The 16,597-nt window shown below is 46.2% G+C and overlaps 1 protein-coding gene and 1 long non-coding RNA gene across 2 annotated transcripts; both read left to right on the top strand.

The window, feature by feature from the left end:
* Window positions 1-20: 20 nt before the first annotated feature.
* Window positions 21-3,257, top strand: LOC143694629 (uncharacterized). Its single transcript, XR_013183215.1, has 3 exons — window positions 21-90; window positions 313-481; window positions 1,984-3,257. It is a non-coding gene; the product is annotated as an uncharacterized LOC143694629 (long non-coding RNA).
* A 146-nt stretch (window positions 3,258-3,403) lies between these two features.
* On the top strand, window positions 3,404-14,871 carry TSEN15 (tRNA splicing endonuclease subunit 15). Its single transcript, XM_054638085.2, has 4 exons — window positions 3,404-3,617; window positions 4,234-4,315; window positions 5,639-5,774; window positions 14,426-14,871. The coding sequence occupies exons 1-4, from the start codon at window positions 3,462-3,464 to the stop codon at window positions 14,628-14,630; spliced, it is 579 nt and encodes a 192-aa protein (XP_054494060.2). The 5' UTR covers window positions 3,404-3,461; the 3' UTR covers window positions 14,631-14,871.
* The last annotated feature ends 1,726 nt before the right edge of the window (window positions 14,872-16,597 follow it).

The following is a 16,597-nucleotide window of genomic DNA, read 5'->3' as shown; positions in this document are numbered from 1 at the left end:
GGAGCCGAGCGGTGGCGCCTCCCGCCCTGCCAGCCCCGCTCACCGCGCCCCCGGCACCGCCCGGACCCTGCGCTGCCGCCGCGACCCCAGGTGAGACCCGGTGCCCACCCCGGGAGGCTGCGGTCAGCGCAGCACCCGCCGTAAAAGCTGCAAACCCCGCATTTCTCCACCCGAGTTTTGGGCTTTAAAGAGGCTTTCGGAGCGTTGCTGCTAACGCCGAGATGTCCCTTTGTTCGAGGCTTATGTGAATATCTCGCCCTCATCCTTCCCACATAGGTAGGGAATTAAAGTGACTTTGAGCTTTCATATCAGGTTTTTGGCAAACATCCGCGGGATGTCCGTACGGAGCAGCTGCACACCCCACACCCATCCCACGCTGCAAGAGGGATGCACTGTTCCAGCTCGAATGCAGCTGGAACATTAATATGGTGGAGTCATAGAAAGGACCTTCAGGACAATCTCATTCCAACCCCCTGCCATGGTAAGGACACCTTCCTCTGTCCCAGGTTGCTCCAAGCCCCATCCAAGCTGGCCTTGGACACTTCAGGGATAGGGCAGCAATAGCCTTTCCAGACAACCTGTGCCAGGGCCTCCCCACCTTCACAGGGACGAGATCCTTCCTAATATCCAATCTAAATGTGCTCTCTGTCAGTTTAAGAATGTTCCCCTTACGTCCTATCATTATCTGTCCATTTAAAAAGCCACCCTCCCTCTTTTTATAAGCCCCTCTCATGTACTGGAAGGGGCTCAAAGGTCTGCCTGGAGCCTTCTCCTCTCCTGGCTGAACAACCCCAGCTTTCTCAGCACCTCTTCTTTGAAGACAGGAAATACAGGGAAGATTTTCCCTCTACTTCATTTACTTACCCACCATGGAAATGTTCCTGTGAATAGACTGATGGCAATTTAGCATAAAAAATACATAAAACATATTCCAGCAATTAAAATTATTAGGTCATGATCTTAAAAGGGGCATAATAATCATAGTTCTCTTAGAAGTTAATAGGATTTGGGCATGCTAGACCCTTTTCAATATGAAATCTCTAATTAACTCTAAGGGCCCCATCACAGCATATTTGTGTTTTACTGTGGAAGTTTCTCCAAGGTGGACAGACCCACTTTGAGCAGGTGCTGCTGTTGGCTGTGTGCTTGCAACACTTAAAAAGAAGGAAACCTTTAGCAAGCAAACAATTGTTTAATTATCCATAATCTCACTGTGAATTGCTTGCATGTAGGTAGGGTGTGTATATATATATATGTATATATACATTATATATATATGTATATAGAGATTATATAGAGAGAGTTCATGTTTGCTCCTCTTTGCTTATAGAACCTAATTTATCACACACACCAAATTATATTGTCTCGGTTTCCTGAGCAGATGACTTCCCAAAAAGGATCATTCTAGGAAACTTCAATAAAGAGTCTCCAGGGATAATAGAATCATCTGCACAAAAATTTGAGAAACTCTCACAGTTTGTACTCATCTTCCTGAACAATTAGCACAAATGTGTTGCTCCTGCTTGCCCTTCACTATGCCTTTATAATTGTCCTTCTAGAATGATACATTAATGAGGCTTTTCTGTGATGGTTAGTTTGCCACATGTTGCTTTTATGCTTGGATTCATTATCCAAATAGAAGGAGCAGCCTTGCAGCGGGTGGGAGGTGATTAGAGTTCCACAGGAGCCAGCCCCATCCACACGCACGGAATTCCCCTGCTGCCCCCGGGAGCATTTGGAGGGTGGGGACTAACGCTGCCAAATTGTTCTTGATGTGGAGGGGGAGGGCTGGAAGCTGGCATTTTCCATCCACTGGACACTCATGCTGGGTCACAGTCCTGATTTTAGGATGTTTCAGCAGAAATAAGCCCCTCCTCTGCCTGCCTTTGCCAGAACTCTGAGTGTGCCTTTTCCCAGTGCAGCTCTTGATGTCCTCAGTGAAATCTAAACTACCTTCAGCTCTTTTCACACTCCTCTATTTAGGGAGCAGCATCAGAGCCATAACGATTTGCTGGGAGCAAATGAAAAGACTCCAGCAGCACCCCAAAGCCAGTGATTTGCTCTCCAAAGTGATGTTCCCTCGCTCACACAAATCCCTGTGCTGGCTGGCTGCCGTGGAACACAAAAGAGTGAGAGCAGCAGAAGCCTGAAACATGAGCTGTTGTTCTTCCATGCAGAAGAGAAAGGAGTCAGCTCAGCTTCATCTCTCACTCCTAGTCACACACAGCTGGGGCAATGTTTGGAGAGCTCAGGTAAACAGTTACCTGACAATTCGTGTCATTCCAACACCTGTAAATGTGTATGACTCCATGTCCACGTACAAAGAAATCTGTACTCATTCTGACTTCTTTATTGGTGGCCAGAACTATATCCTGTGGGGTTTTTAAAGCCCAGACTCCATCCTGCTGTGACAAGACAATGAGCCACTCTGTGATGAAATATTTTAGCTTTGAGGAGGAAACGGCTTTTTGCAGATGTAAGTCCCACAGAAATCAATTTAAGCCATTTGTTTCAGCCTCCTCTAAATATGTAACACCAAACAAGCAGATTCCAGCTATGACAGCTGTCTCTGGCAGAGGCATAATCCCTCGGTTTGGCAGGTGCCAAATTCTCTCTGAGGCAGATTTCTTCTAAATTGTTTCCCACATTGAGGAAAACAGAGGTTCCATCCTGCTGATGTAATTGACTCATCTATAGACTGATGTGGATCCATCTCCTTTCACTTGCTTCTTTGCTTCTAAGAACTCAAATCCATCCGATTATTTTCCCAGCAGCTGAGTGAACCTCTGTTGCCAACTCTTCCATGAAAGTCTTGGAGACTGGATTTTTTTTTTATCCCACCTAGCTATCTATTCTGTGCCCAGGCAACTGAAGTGCTGGATGACAATACTTTATAAGCAGCCAGAATGGCTGCTCATTTTACCACAAAATTCCTTGAATTAGATTGGCCCAAATATGACTTCCTGTGCCTACAAACCACGCACAATTTATGTGTTACATACACAGAGACCAATATTCACTGATGCTTTATTATAGAATAGCCGTTGTTTGAAATTCATCAGAAGAGTCACCGAGGCAGATGGAGCTGATAGGCCAGACTTGGGACACTTGGCATTAGGCACAGTCAGAGATATTTCTAATGAAGCAATCCAAGATGCTTTTAATGGCAATACCTTGAAGGCACGTCCCTCATGCAGTCTAGCAAAGCTCTGGACACTGCAGATTGATAACACTTTGGAGCCTTTAGGAGAAGGGACCGTGAAAGGAGTACATGTTAATATATGTTTATATATATTTTATATATGTTTATATACATTTTATATATGTTCATATATATATATATATATATAGGTAGGAACGGAGCGGCGGCGGAACGGTCGTGGCGGTGCGGCAGTTTCCGGGAGCGCTGTGCTGCGCGGCGCCGCCCGGAGTGAAGCCGCGTTGCACACCGGCGGGGCAGCATGGAGCCGGCGGCCGGGCTGGGCGGGACGGGCCTTTGCCCGGCTCCGGGGGGCACCGATCCGGGCCAGGGCTCCTCCGCCGCCGGAAGGGAGGAGAAGGCACAGGGCAGCTGGTCGGGGGCGGCTGGCGGCAACTGGATCACGGCTCACCCCACGGTAGGCCGGGGCGGGGCCCTCGCCGCCTCTCGGGGGTCCCGTTCTCCCGGCCGGACCCTGCAGGATTTTCCCCTCGAGGTGCACGTGGGGTCCCCCCTAGGGGGGTTCTGCAGGGAAATTCCCATCTAATCGACGATATTGGGTTTATCGAAGGGGGCTCCGGCCCGTGGGGGAGTTGGGGAATGCCACTGCCAGCAGGGGAGGAGGCTTTAAATTATGGGATCCCAGCTGGGAAACGTAAATGCCTTAAAATTTGACTCCATCTTAATTTTTACCACACTGAAAACATGGAGGTGTTTAATTTGGCCATCATGTTACGTTGTTTTGCAGCAAAAATAGGTACAATTATATTTACCCCAACATAGGTAAAATTCCACAAAGCTAGAGCTGTTCCAGAAATAGTTGAGACTCCTCTTGTGTTTGTTTATTTTGCTTGCTTTTTTAAGCACTAAAATATGGGGAATGTGGAACAAGGAGCCTTTGAGATACTGTCAGGAAACAAATTCTGCTTTTTGATTGCCTTCAAACGGGTTTGAACCTCCAGTGGGTCTGCTGGTCTGTGCATTCTTAGCTTAACCTGTGCTTTCCTTCATCACCGTTCCTCTCTGGCTCTCAGTTCACAGAAATGATGTCACTTGATGTGTCTGACAGCACTCAAGTCTACGCTGCCTTTTTGGTGTACCTGGACCTCCTGGAAGGTAAATGGGGGAAGTGGCTGCATCCCAACCAATGCCTTTGCCCTTAGGAGCTGTTAAATTCATTGTTAAATTCATTGTTTGCACTGGGTCAGGACCTTTCCTTCCAAAGTCCTTGGTGCCCATTTTGAGAGTTTTTGTGCTGGAAGTTTCTATCCTCTGCCTGCCTGGAGCCTGTGCAAAGATGAGAGCCTGTTTCATCCAGCACTTCCAGGTGCAGGTGTTCAGGGAAAAGGCACTCAGCAGGGAAATAAAAAAAGAGAGGAGCAGGGGAAGGAAAAGGAATGTAGGAAGGTGAATTGACAAGTTCAGTGGTTGAGCTTGTAATTGTCCTCACTTGTAGATTAATGTGAAATTACTCAATCATAGTGTTTCACAAAAGTCACCATTCAGCACATGGCTGCTGTGTGCTGGAATGTTTTCTAGAAAGGGCAGTAGTTCTTCTAGCAAAGAAGATCATTTGCAAGTGTGGTAGCAGTAATTTATAACCATTGTAGTAATATTATGGAACAACACAGTAATTTATACAATAAATTGTAGGTGTTGTGCTTAGGGCCATGGCTTGTGGAGGACTTGGCAGTGTCAGGTCACTGGTGGGGCTCCCTGATCTTGGAGGGCTTTTCTGGCCAAAATGGTCCTGTGAAATCCAGTGTAGTCTGCTGGTGTCTGCTCAGTGGAGCAGAGTTATGTGATATATAAACTTCTGCCTGGCTTCTTCCAAGTTGGCTTTATTGAAAAGGGACTGTGAGTAGGCAGCCAGCCAGCCTAAGGAAAATATTTCAGTTTTGCTTGGAGCCTGGTGCTTCTCAAGGTCAGGGAAAGGAGGGATTTTACAGTCCAGGAATTGCTGTCTGCTGCTGTTACACCTCTGAAGGAAATGCCTTAATAGTCTTCAAGAGAAGATTTCTGTAGTTCTGCAGCAAAAACTTCATCCTTATCCCTTCAGCAGGAGTTTAGAACTGTGTATGATCATTAACCATGCTTCTAGCACCTGCTGCTTCACAGATCAGGGTGCTGAGTCAGGTGACTAAAGCTGTGTGGTTTTATCTGCTTTGTGCCTTTTGCAGAGCAGCTTTGTCAGACAGATCACTTCACCACCCCTCAGTGCAGCTCTGGAGCCAGCAGGCTGCTCCTGCTCCTTGGATTTCTTTAGCAGGATTGCTTCTCAGGAGGGGAATTTGGCAGAGGAATGGAATTTTCCTGTGAAGAAAAGGGGGAAAAGGGGGAGGGAAAAGAACCTCAGATGTTAACTTAGACACTGCATTTGTTATTTGACTGATTAAAACTTGTGTTTTGTGTTCTTTCAACCCCAACAAACCTTTCTAGGGAGGAGCTGGCACGAGGTGCAGCCGGTGGGCGTGGCAGAGCTGCAGCTGGTGTGCTTGCATGCCCGAGCCAAGGAGCAGGAGGGGCTCCAGGTGATGGTGCCAGTGCCTGCTCACGTCCTCATCAGCCACGAGAGGTGAGGCTGTGCTCACTGCTTGGCTGGGGTCACCACTCAGAAAATGGGGCACAGAGACCTTTGACAGGCTGGGGATGGCTTGGTCAGGAGGGGAAGGAGGAGGAAGTGGAGGAATATCAGAGGAAAGCAGCCTGTAAGCAGAGTTATTTTGGGTTCTGCAGACACACAGGCAGCTTGGAATGTTAAGGAGACCTCAGCTTTGCATCAGTCTCTGCCTCTCCCTGTCTGGAAGTGCTTCTTGGAGGTCAAACAGAAACTGATGCCCACTGATAAACACTTCCTGTTGTTTGGAGTTGCATATGTGCTAGGAGATAACATGGACACCAAAGTATGTGTTTGAGAGACAAGGTTAGAACACAAGGCCTTCACAGCTTATGTTTTGAACATTCCTGTGCTGATTTTGTACTCTTGGAAATATATGATGCTTTCTGAGTTGCTGGACTTCCAAGGACCTAAGAGGAAAGAAATCCTCTTGGAGCTGCCTAAGAATCAGCTTTTTTATTGTCAGATTTGTGGATAAGCCTTGTATGGTTTGCTTTCCTTTTGTTTTCAAACTATAATTTGGCTACTTTGAACAGGAAACTCCTCTCACTTTACATCTAGAGTCTCATGTGCCTGTGATTTTTGGCTTGATTTCCTCACACGTGCAGGAGCAATTCTTCAAGTAAAAAACAGCACAGCCATGAATTTGTTACATTAAAGATATTTACAGCCTAGAAAACTTCCACTTCAGTAGTTTTACAGTCTCTTTTAGCTGGCCCTTAGGGCAGCCTCAGACACAGGGCATGATTTACTCTCTGATGAAGGCTGCCTTCTGTGACTGGTATCTGCATGATGACTCTGAAGACCTGAGCTATTTCAGAGGTATCACAGGGTTGTACATTTTTCAATTTCTTCTGTTCCCACTCCTGCTAGGAGCTGGCTCTAAAAATCGTACTGTTCTTTGCTGCTTCCTCTTGCTCTGTGGGCAGCAGCCTGGCACAGTGGTAGGTGGGTAATTAATTGCACTTATCAGATGTGTGTGTGCACTCTAGGAGTGATGTTTTTGCTTTTTATTTTGGAATTTAGAAGTGACAAATCAATGTCTTGCTAACAGACTTTTATCATCATTTTACTGTTTGTTGGGTGAGGGGGAAGAAAATTCTTTACTAGGTATTGATGGGGTTTAGTACTGGTTTTGTACTGAAAAAAATATATTTGCAAGTATTGGTCAATCACTTCTGAGGGCTTGGTGATGTGATCTCCACAGGAGAGGAAAGCTGCTGGGTGAAATGCTGGGTGTTATTCAGCCTGTCTGCAAGCAGGAGGGGGGTGTGTGTGTGTGAATGAAAGGGACGTGCTGCAGCTCTCAGCTCAAAGGTTTTAGGGGAAATAGAAGGCAGCCAGTGAGCATGTGGGATCTTTGAGGAATTCCACCTACATGCTGAGCTGTTATGCTTGGTTAATATAGTGTGTTTCCACCTGGGCTGAAAACTTGGATTCCTGCCATTGGGTGAAGGCTAGGAGTATGTTCTGATTGATTTGTAATGACAGGTATTCCACTGCATGCATGTCCTATCTTATTCTGTGTCATTGGAGCCTTTCATGGGGAGCCTCTGCACTTGTTTGTTCTGTGGTGATGCTGTTTGCTCTGCCTCTGGCACCAGAGTGTCTGGAATCCAGTACTGGAAGGATGTGTGGTGGAGAGGCAAAGAGTGAATGCATCACATTGATTAAAAGTACAGTTTGTAACAGGGTTTGCTGCAGAGCAGTGACACAGGGTGTGTTGTCACTGAAATGAGCTGAATCCCAGGCTGCAGTGCCAGGTGTGTCCTGCATGTGTTCAATAGCCATGGATGTTGTCAGGCTGGGAGCTTGTGTTTCTGTACAACACTTGTATTTGTGGTGTTGAATGGGCATCTGCATTTTTGATCAAAGCAGCACTTTGTGGTTTTGTGTTACCTGCTAAAAGCAGGGGAGGAGGTATGAGTACAAGTGAATGCAGCTTGCTTAGTGTTGAAAATAAAGCCTTGGAAGGATTTGGGAAGGTGAAAATATTCTGTCTCTATTCTGGGCCTGGAATTGTGCTAACTGCAAAGGAAGCCAGTAACAGCAGCATTTATGGGCAGCACTTCCTTATTTAACCAGTAGGGTTTGGAAGTGACACCTTGAAATCAGACTTCCATCTTCATTCTGCTCTGTGTTTTTCTTATTGGTAGAAGAAAGAAAGTGATTCACTGGAAAATAATGTATTTTAGTACTATGTATGTGCTAAGAAAGATCTCACATTTTGCCACTATTAGTCAGTCACTCTTGTGGGCTTGGTCTTCCAGAGAAATACAGTGGTGGTTCTCTATTTGAAATCCTTGCCAGCCAAGCTCTGCCTTTCCAGGTGTCTCATGAAGTTCCCAACTTGGCTGCCACTGAGAAGTGTGTCCTTAAAAGGCCACAGGAAAGTTGCTGTGGACATTACCAGCAGGACACCTGGGCAAATGACAAATAGGAGTGCCCTACAAAGATTAAAACCTACTCAATGTTTTTTAGCCTATTACAAAATTTCATCATGTCCAGTTTGAGCATGACAGATAAATGCTGAAGGCAAAAGCTGTTCTGCTTCCTAAGCTCACTGTCCACTTCTGCAGAGCTGGGTTGAAGCTGCTCATCCAGCTGTGGCAGGATAGGGCTACACAGGAACCCACTAAATTACAGAATTATGGGCTGTGGAGCAGAGTCTTGAGAAGTGGCTTTGTGCTCTGTGTCTTCTTCAGATGAAGGCTGCTGAATCTTCTGTGAGCAAAGCCCTGGGGAATATGATGCCATTTCTGTCTTGGCCTGCTGTGACCCACACTCAGCTGGCTGAGGCTTGGAGAGCCTCTGAATTCAGGAGGATCTGCTACTTGTGCTTAGGCTGGGGTGTGTTTGCTGCTCACTACAACACCTCAGAGCATGCCAAGTACCTCGTTGTCCATTCCAGAAGTGTGGCTCCCCACTGTGGAGGAAGCAGTGAATCCTGGGAGTGCAGAAATAACTTGCATAAACCCAGCTCAGCAAGTTAGGAGAGCTCACAGTGTTGGCAGCTGGATTTTCAGATAGCCTGGAAAGCCTTGAGCCTTCAAGGACCAGGGAGTTAGGTCCCAGATCTAATAGAATTGGGCACTGTCTGTCCTAGACAAATAGCTCTGTCTAAGCAGAATGTTGCAGATAAGCTGTCAGATTAAATGGCACATCACTGCTCTGTTTGCATTTTGTGTACAAGTGCTGTAAATGAAGGATGAAGTTGCCTGAGGTCATGGAGACCTGTGAAGTTTGGGAAAGGCTTATTCTGTTAAAATGCGAACTTACTTTAGAAGAAAGCAATACATAAATGTTTTGTTTTAAAGCTGATAAGCATCCTGAGAAGGAAATCTGAGGACTGGAATTTACTGTCTTCAGGAATTTACTGTAGACTGTGAAATAGATCTTGCTATAAACTGAAAAATCCTGTTATTTTAAAGCACTGGAAGTGTGACGTGCATCTTGCATCCTCTTCACAGTTTTGTCAGTAACTCCCTTGCTAAAAGCATAGTTTACTCCTGCAGTAAATCACACATTGAAAATATAATTAGTGGCTCCTAAATGTAAGCTCTTTATTAGTATTTTTATTTAATTTTTAAAATTTAATATTTTGAATAAGCTTGCAGCTCCCACAGCAGAGTGGGTTATGCAGTACTGTGGTTGAACACCCAGTAGTGTGTCCTGTAGAACTTTGCTGAACTTTGATACCTCCCTTTTGTGTGGTTTCTCTTGTTTTCTTCTTGAACTTCCATGGAAAAAGATATTTTATATTCCTTGAGGCTTCAATTCCTTCTCCTGACCAGTGTGGCATGTAATGTTTTATTTGCATTCATTTTTTTTCTTTCCATTACGAAAAACTGAGTAATGGAAAGAAAAAAATAAATGTAAATAAAACACTACATGGATTCTTCTAGCATTCCCTGTTTGTGTGTTTTGGGAACAAATCCCCAGGAATAGTGCTGTGCATTTACAGCTCCTCCCAGCCCCATGTGCTCCTTCCCACATATTCCAAGGCACTGGGTTAATGCTGCCTGCCCTGCAGGAGGGTCTGGAGCAGCATTCCTGGGGTGAGCTGTGCTGAAGTTTGCAGTGCTGGCTAAATCCAAGGAATTGTGCTCTCTGGGAGGTTCCTGTGCCCTGGTGCTGGCCCAGGCTGGGACAATGGCACGCTCCAGTGCCTGGGGTAATGATCTCTGCAGGGGCACAGAGACCAACTTGTGTGCACTCTGCAGCCCTGCCTGGCCAGCAGGGGAGGGAGCTGGTCAGGCTGGCCAAACCTGCAGGGAATTATTCATCCAAGTATAAAGGGCAGATTGAGAGCCTTTGGCTTTCATGGGATGGAAGGCAGTAGTTCCATTTCAGCTCAATGGAGCTCTATGCAACCTCCATAAAACTGCCCTGAGCTTGCAGAGGGATGCTGCTTCTCAGAGGCATTGCATGGGATGTGTCTCTGAAATGCTCTTTTGCTCATCACAGAACTTGCTGCTTGAGTTCTTTATGATTCTGCCCTTGCTTGGTTTCTGCAGAGTCAGTTGAAAGCTCAGGGTCACCAGCTGTACACACCTGGTTCTTTCTCCCAGAGAAAAGGGCAGTGTTTGTTTGTTAGGAGCAGGTATTGGGAAACACAGCACAGATTTCTGATGGGTGTTGAGGGCCTACATGGTGCAAAATTAAGGTAGGGGAAGGATGCAACATTCCCCTCTGCTCTCTGCATAGATTTGTATGGATTTTCTTGTTTTGTTTTGGAATTTGTTTTATTTTAAAGCTATTAATTGCCACAGTAATAGAAGATAGGGTCAGCTCACTGCCATAATTAAGTTTGAATGCAGCAGTAATGACAGATGCAGGATGACATTGCTAGTGCTGTTCCCTTAGCTTGCAGTGCTCCTTGCACAATGTTAAGTAAGTTAAACCTGCTCCTATGAGTAATTTTTTGGTAGAAAAAAACAATCCCTACTGACTCTAGTCTGTAGATAACTGGGAAGCCTTTTCTGAGCCCTTTTTCTAATGGAAAGTGTTTTAGAAATGCCAGCTCTTTGGAGAAGAGAGTGTTTGAGGTGAAGTCCTTTGCATCTCCTGGAGCATGAGGTGAATGTGAGTTTGCTTCCTGGGTGGAAAATGAGGGCTTTGTCCTGCTTCATCTGGCCTGGTGGGAGCACATCTGGATGTGAATGAGCATGCAGCTGAGCTTTCACTGAGAGCCTGCAGAACAGCAGGAACTGTTTCTCAGCTACACCTTTCTCTTGTCAAGTCTCTCCATTCTGCTGAAAACTGGCTGTGCAGACAGTGGAGTGGGCATGCTGGAATTCCTGTGGAAAAAGAGGACCCAGAGAGAGCCAGTCCACACCAAAGGCTTGACCCCACAGCTTCTGTGGGGCTCACACTGTTGGAGCACAGCTGGGGAACCAAGCCCAGAGTGGTCATGGGCCCCTGGGTGTCAGTGTCCATCAGTTATCAGTAATTCCAGAGTGTGTCCTGGCACAGCTGTGACTCAGGGAAAGGCTGCTCAGGGTGCTGGGGAATGTAGGTGGTCAAGGCTGTTGGCATCTGCCAGGCTGCTGGATGCACTGAATTCTTCTGTTCACTGATGCTTGACACTTTCAGAAATGTTAAATACACTTTTATTTGAGCAAATTCATCTTCTATGGTTGTTATCACCTGTATGGTGTAGGAGATTGTCACTGAGGAGCTTATTGGTAGCCATTAACTGGGTTATTTAAATTAGAGTATGGCTCTGTTGGGGATGTTACACATGGGCTTCTTGCCTGGGACTTTATTTCCATCATTGACTGCAGCTGTTTGTGAGATGGGCAGCCTTGAAATAAAGGGTTCTTGCCTTGTTTAGGATGTCCAACGTGCATTCTTTGAATTTCAGAAGGCCAACAAGGTTTCATGCTTTCTTTATTTTTCCATAGACAGTATTTGATGCATGGAAAGGATTACAAAAGCTATACCTGTCCTGCAGTATTTCACCTTCCTGCTCGTGGCAGGCAGCAAGCACAGTAAAATCAGAGGTCCCATGGCTCCTTTGCAGTGTCTGCTGGTGCAGAGGAACATTGGGAGCAGGCTGGACACAGAGGCTGCTGGGGATGCCTTCAGGGGAGGAGGGCAAGGGGTGATGTCTGACACAGACTTCCTGAATTCCAGAGCTTATCCCTCTAAAAGATAGCCTCTCAGCACTCTGCAGATGTGCTGCAGTGCACTGTGGCTGCTGTGGTATGCATGAATGAGAGCCCTTGTCTTGGGGCTGCCTGTGTGCAGGGAGGGGGGAAGGGGAAAAGGGTGCATTTGCACTTGTCATTCCTATCTGTGGACAGCAGAGCTAGCAGATCATCCTGATGCAATGCTGTGTCTTTGTGCTCCTTACATAAATCCTGGAACTCTTGTCTCCTGAAAAGGAAGAAGAAATGGCATTCATCTGTTGTCAGGACCTGGCTGCTTTTGGGATCATGGGGCATCTTTAAAGTCCTAGTTGCTAAATAGGGGGAAATAAAGTCTCAGGTGTTTGTGCTTGGCAGTATAAGAAGAAATCATGAGTATCAGAAATGTAGATCTACAGCCTCACTGTTCCATCCCCCCTCCTAAGAGACTATCAGGAAAACCAGTGACAGGTATTAAAGAAAATAGGAAGGAGCTTCTGCCCTGGCTGACAGGTGAATCCAGGCCTCTCCCTTAGTCTGCTCTCAGATACAGCATTGTCCACACTCAACACAAGTTTGGTTTCTTTGGCTCCCAAAATATCTTTCCTGGGCCATGCCCTTTAATTTGGCATTTTATCATTAATTCTGTATTGCATTCACAGGAGAGAGAGAGATCAATGTCCACTGCTTCATGGATAGTTCTTTCCTCACAGGGTCTCTGCCAGCTTAGAGCTTTCTCCAGACCCTTGGCTGTTGAGGGTGGGCAGGCCCTGGCACAGGGTGCCCACAGAAGCTGTGGCTGCCCCTGGATCCCTGGAAGTGTCCAAGGCCAGGCTGGATGGGGCTTGGAGCAAGCTGAGATAATGGAAATGTCCTTGCCCGTGGATGGAACTGGATGAGCTTTAAGGTTCCCTTCAACCCAAATAATTCCATGATTCTGCATGTGGCAATTAGATTCTTGCTGTCTGCATGTGTCAGGAAGGAGATCTGTAATCTTTTCTCAGGCTCTTGTCCCCTGACAGGGTTTTGGCAGGACATTGTGGTGCTATTGTGGGGGTATCTCTGCACAGGGGCTGGAAGTGACAGGAGCCAGAGGTTCAGAGCACAGAATAAATAAGTTACCTGCCAAATAAACCTGCAGACAGAGCCTGCTGAGGTGGCAGTGAGCACAGGAGAAATGTCCCATGACCTGAAGGAGTCTCTTGCAGTGTCTCTCCTCTGCCAGTGGCCAGCACAGTGTCTCTCACCTTATTTATTGTGTTGTTAGGAAATGTGCTGATGTGGGAGGGCTAGGATAGTGCTTTTCCCAGCCATGGTATCTCTGTGGCATGAAGTAAATGTGTTGTGTTGCCTTGCTGTGTGTCTGGTGCAGTGGTGCAGGCAGGAGGAGAGGCCCTCTGAATTTACCAGGCTGGATTATGCACAGCTCAGAACACAGATGGGTCCTTAAGAAGGTCATGGGCTTAACAGGGAGGCTTTCCAGGCTGCTGCTCATTCTCTGCCACGTTCCATTTGGCTTTTATTAGAGGATCAAAGGGGTTCTGAGGGAAGATGGTGATTGAAGTCTGAAAGCTGCTGCCTTTAGACAGAGCCCTGGCCTCAGAGCTGCCTGTGCTCTGCTGGGTGAGCTCTCCAGGCTGCATGAAGCCAGGACTGGTTTATCCTGGTGCACAGCTGAACTCCCCCTGGAATGTAACCTGTCCCAGCAATCTCAGAGGAGCCTTCTTGCACCTGACATGTGGGGGCAGGGTCTGTCTCTGGTCACCACACTCCTTCAGAGCTTGCTCCCCAGTCAGACCAGGAATGCAGGGACTCCTGGGATCAGTGTTGTCCTGAGCTCTGAACCGTAAAGTAACTGGCATGTTACTCTTAAAATAAGCTAAACAGGAAAAATTGCATAACTTTGTCTTGAGCTTTTAAGGAAGACATTATTTGGGCTGACTGTTCTGAAGAAGAGCATTAGTCTTGTGGCTTCTAGTCTAGACAGGGAGGTAGAGAAACCTGGCTTGGGCTCCTGGGCCTTCCACAGTCTGGCAGAGACCTGTGGCACAGGGACTGGAAGACTTACCTCTGCAAATGGAACACATCTCAATTATTCAGTTCTCCAATTGAGCACCAGGTGTTACTTAATTAGATTTCTTACATAAGTCTGCTGAAAACAGGGCCAGTAGAGATTGCTGTGCTGGGATTGTGATGGATGAGGGATGGCTGAGGGATGTGCATGTGAGTACACCTAAACAAAGCTTAGAAGCATGTGTTGAGCCATTTCCAGCAGATATGTGTGTAACTGACTCTGTTATTTTCTTTTGTTGCTTGATTACACAACTTTGTATTTCTGTTAGAACAGATATTATGCTCACTTTAGTGAAGACAAGTTTGCAGAGTGTAAACAGGCTGAATCAGAATGGTGCTATTCTACCTTTGTGCCATCATAGATGGTTGTGGATTCCTTTCTAAGTGTTTATTTTCCTCTCCTAGGTTAAGGGAAATACTGAAGAAAGCCTCTCTGCCTCCAGAGGATCCCGACACCCTGCTGTCAGTTACCTTGGCCATAGTTGAGACAGACTCCACAATAGTCTACTATAAAATGACTGATGGCTTTGTAATGCCAGATCCTCCTGGTGATACTGAAGATGTGGATAATAAACAGTGGAGGAAGAAAAGAAAGAAACTTTTCAAATGATTGGGGCAGAGAAAACAGAACATTTCTTGGACTCCTGGGCTGAAACCCAAACAAATGCAGGAACTGGTGTATGTGAATAAATGGTGAGCTAAAGTCTGCCTTGGCATATCAAGGATGTGTTCAGGGAGAGCAGAGGCTTGTGCAGCTGCACTGTGATGAAATGCCATTTGAGGTATGAAGTCAGTCATGCTTTGACACAGATCAGTCCTGACTAATAAATACTCTTGGGAAGTGTTACAAAGGCTGTGTGTCCTCTTTATCTGGTCAGGCACATAACAGAATAAACACATCCTTACCCATACTGTAAATACTGGTTACAGGTAAGTCTGAAGGGCTTGAAGTTTTGTAGTTTACAGAGTGTCCTTGTCTTAGCCCTGTCAGAAGCACTCATACTGCCCCCCAGGTTACATTTCTGAACTTTGCTTTCTTCCCTCTGCTTTTGGAGAAAAGGCTCTTCCACAGAAATACCTTATTTTAATTTTTTCCCTGCAGAGGAAAACTGATTATAGCAGCACCAGAGGCAACTAAAGCACCAAAGTATGTCACCATCTATGCTGTAAGAGTACACCAATTACCTGCTTCAGGCACCAACTAGATTTCTAAAGCCATTGGCATTCCTAGGATTTATTTTATTTTGTCTTTGGACACAGCTTCTGCATATGGAAAGAGATTGCCCAGGAGGTGCTTCAGCTTGGAGTTAAGAGGAAAATAACTGACTTTTAGTTACTTCTGCAGGAATTTTCCACGTCTTTTGCATGAAGATCTTCTCCAGGTTAAACTTCAGAGTTCCCTGGGCATCAAATAACAATCTCAGAGCAGCTTCTTGAGCACAGGATTGTCTGTGTGACAGCTGTGTGGCCAAGGATCACACATTCAGGAGGTGAAGCACAAGAGGTTGTCTTGCATGAGTAGAAGAACAGGAGAGAATCCAAAATACAAAGCTGGAAATGAAAGACCATTTCAGCTTTGCTATCCCTGGGACTAGAGTGGATGTTTCTGTGGCTGTGGAGCTTGATGGTAGTTTGGCCAAATGTGCTGGGAGGCAGAATGATCCCACAGGGAGCCCTGCATACCCTGGGAGGAGGTGTGTCACTGTCCCCTGGGGCTCTGCAGGACACCTTTATCCCAATACAGCCAGGGGACACTCAGCATCTGTGGGTTTCAGTCATGGAGAAAAATAATTTTTCTTTGCCTTTCTCAGCGTTGCTCCCCTCATGGAGGAAACCATGACTTTACTTTGGTCTGATGCTGTCCTGCCCTGAAGGGCTCCATGTGTGCTGACTCCTGCCATGCTGCATGTGACCCTGACATTGATATTTCCTGGGATCCATGGCTTATTCCATACAGCAAGTGCCACACCTGGCTAGGTGGCTACCTGCCACCAGTAAATTGTCCTTGTTACAAGCTGGGAAGTACTTCAGGCCTGCAGGAGAAGAGCTAGTTTGTGTGAAGGAGGCTGTAACAGATGTGGCAGACTTGCTATTCAAGTGACACATGCTTAACCCTAAAAGCAAATTCTTTTGCATTTGCTTCAATTTCTGGGAAATACTGCCAGTTTGCAGTTTGCTGCATGACTGATGCTTGGCTTTACCCTTCATTTTATTATTTCTGTGCATAGGAAGAGGAGCCTCATAACTTGAGCCTCCTTTTCTGTACACTGAAAACTGCTGACCCAGGCTTCACAGGTCAAATTGGGGAAACTGTCTGAAGGCTTTGATTTCTGTTTCTTCTTGTGTCCCACTGAGAAATGATTATATAGGCCTTTTTCCAGCCTCCTTAGATTGTGGTGATTCTTTATTTCTGAGGGGAAAAAAAAACAGAGGAGAACTAATAATATCACGGCACTGTTTGTCCCATAGGTACTACAGTGTAAACACAGGGATGTTAAATAAGCTTGGAGCCAGCTGTGCTGCTCCTTTACATTCCCCTGAAGTATTTCTCTCTGTCAAGTCAACAACACACAGACT

The sequence above is a fragment of the Agelaius phoeniceus genome, chromosome 8 (genome assembly GCF_051311805.1).
Source record: "Agelaius phoeniceus isolate bAgePho1 chromosome 8, bAgePho1.hap1, whole genome shotgun sequence".
Taxonomy (NCBI): domain Eukaryota; kingdom Metazoa; phylum Chordata; class Aves; order Passeriformes; family Icteridae; genus Agelaius; species Agelaius phoeniceus.
This window is presented reverse-complemented; position numbering and strand designations above follow the sequence as displayed.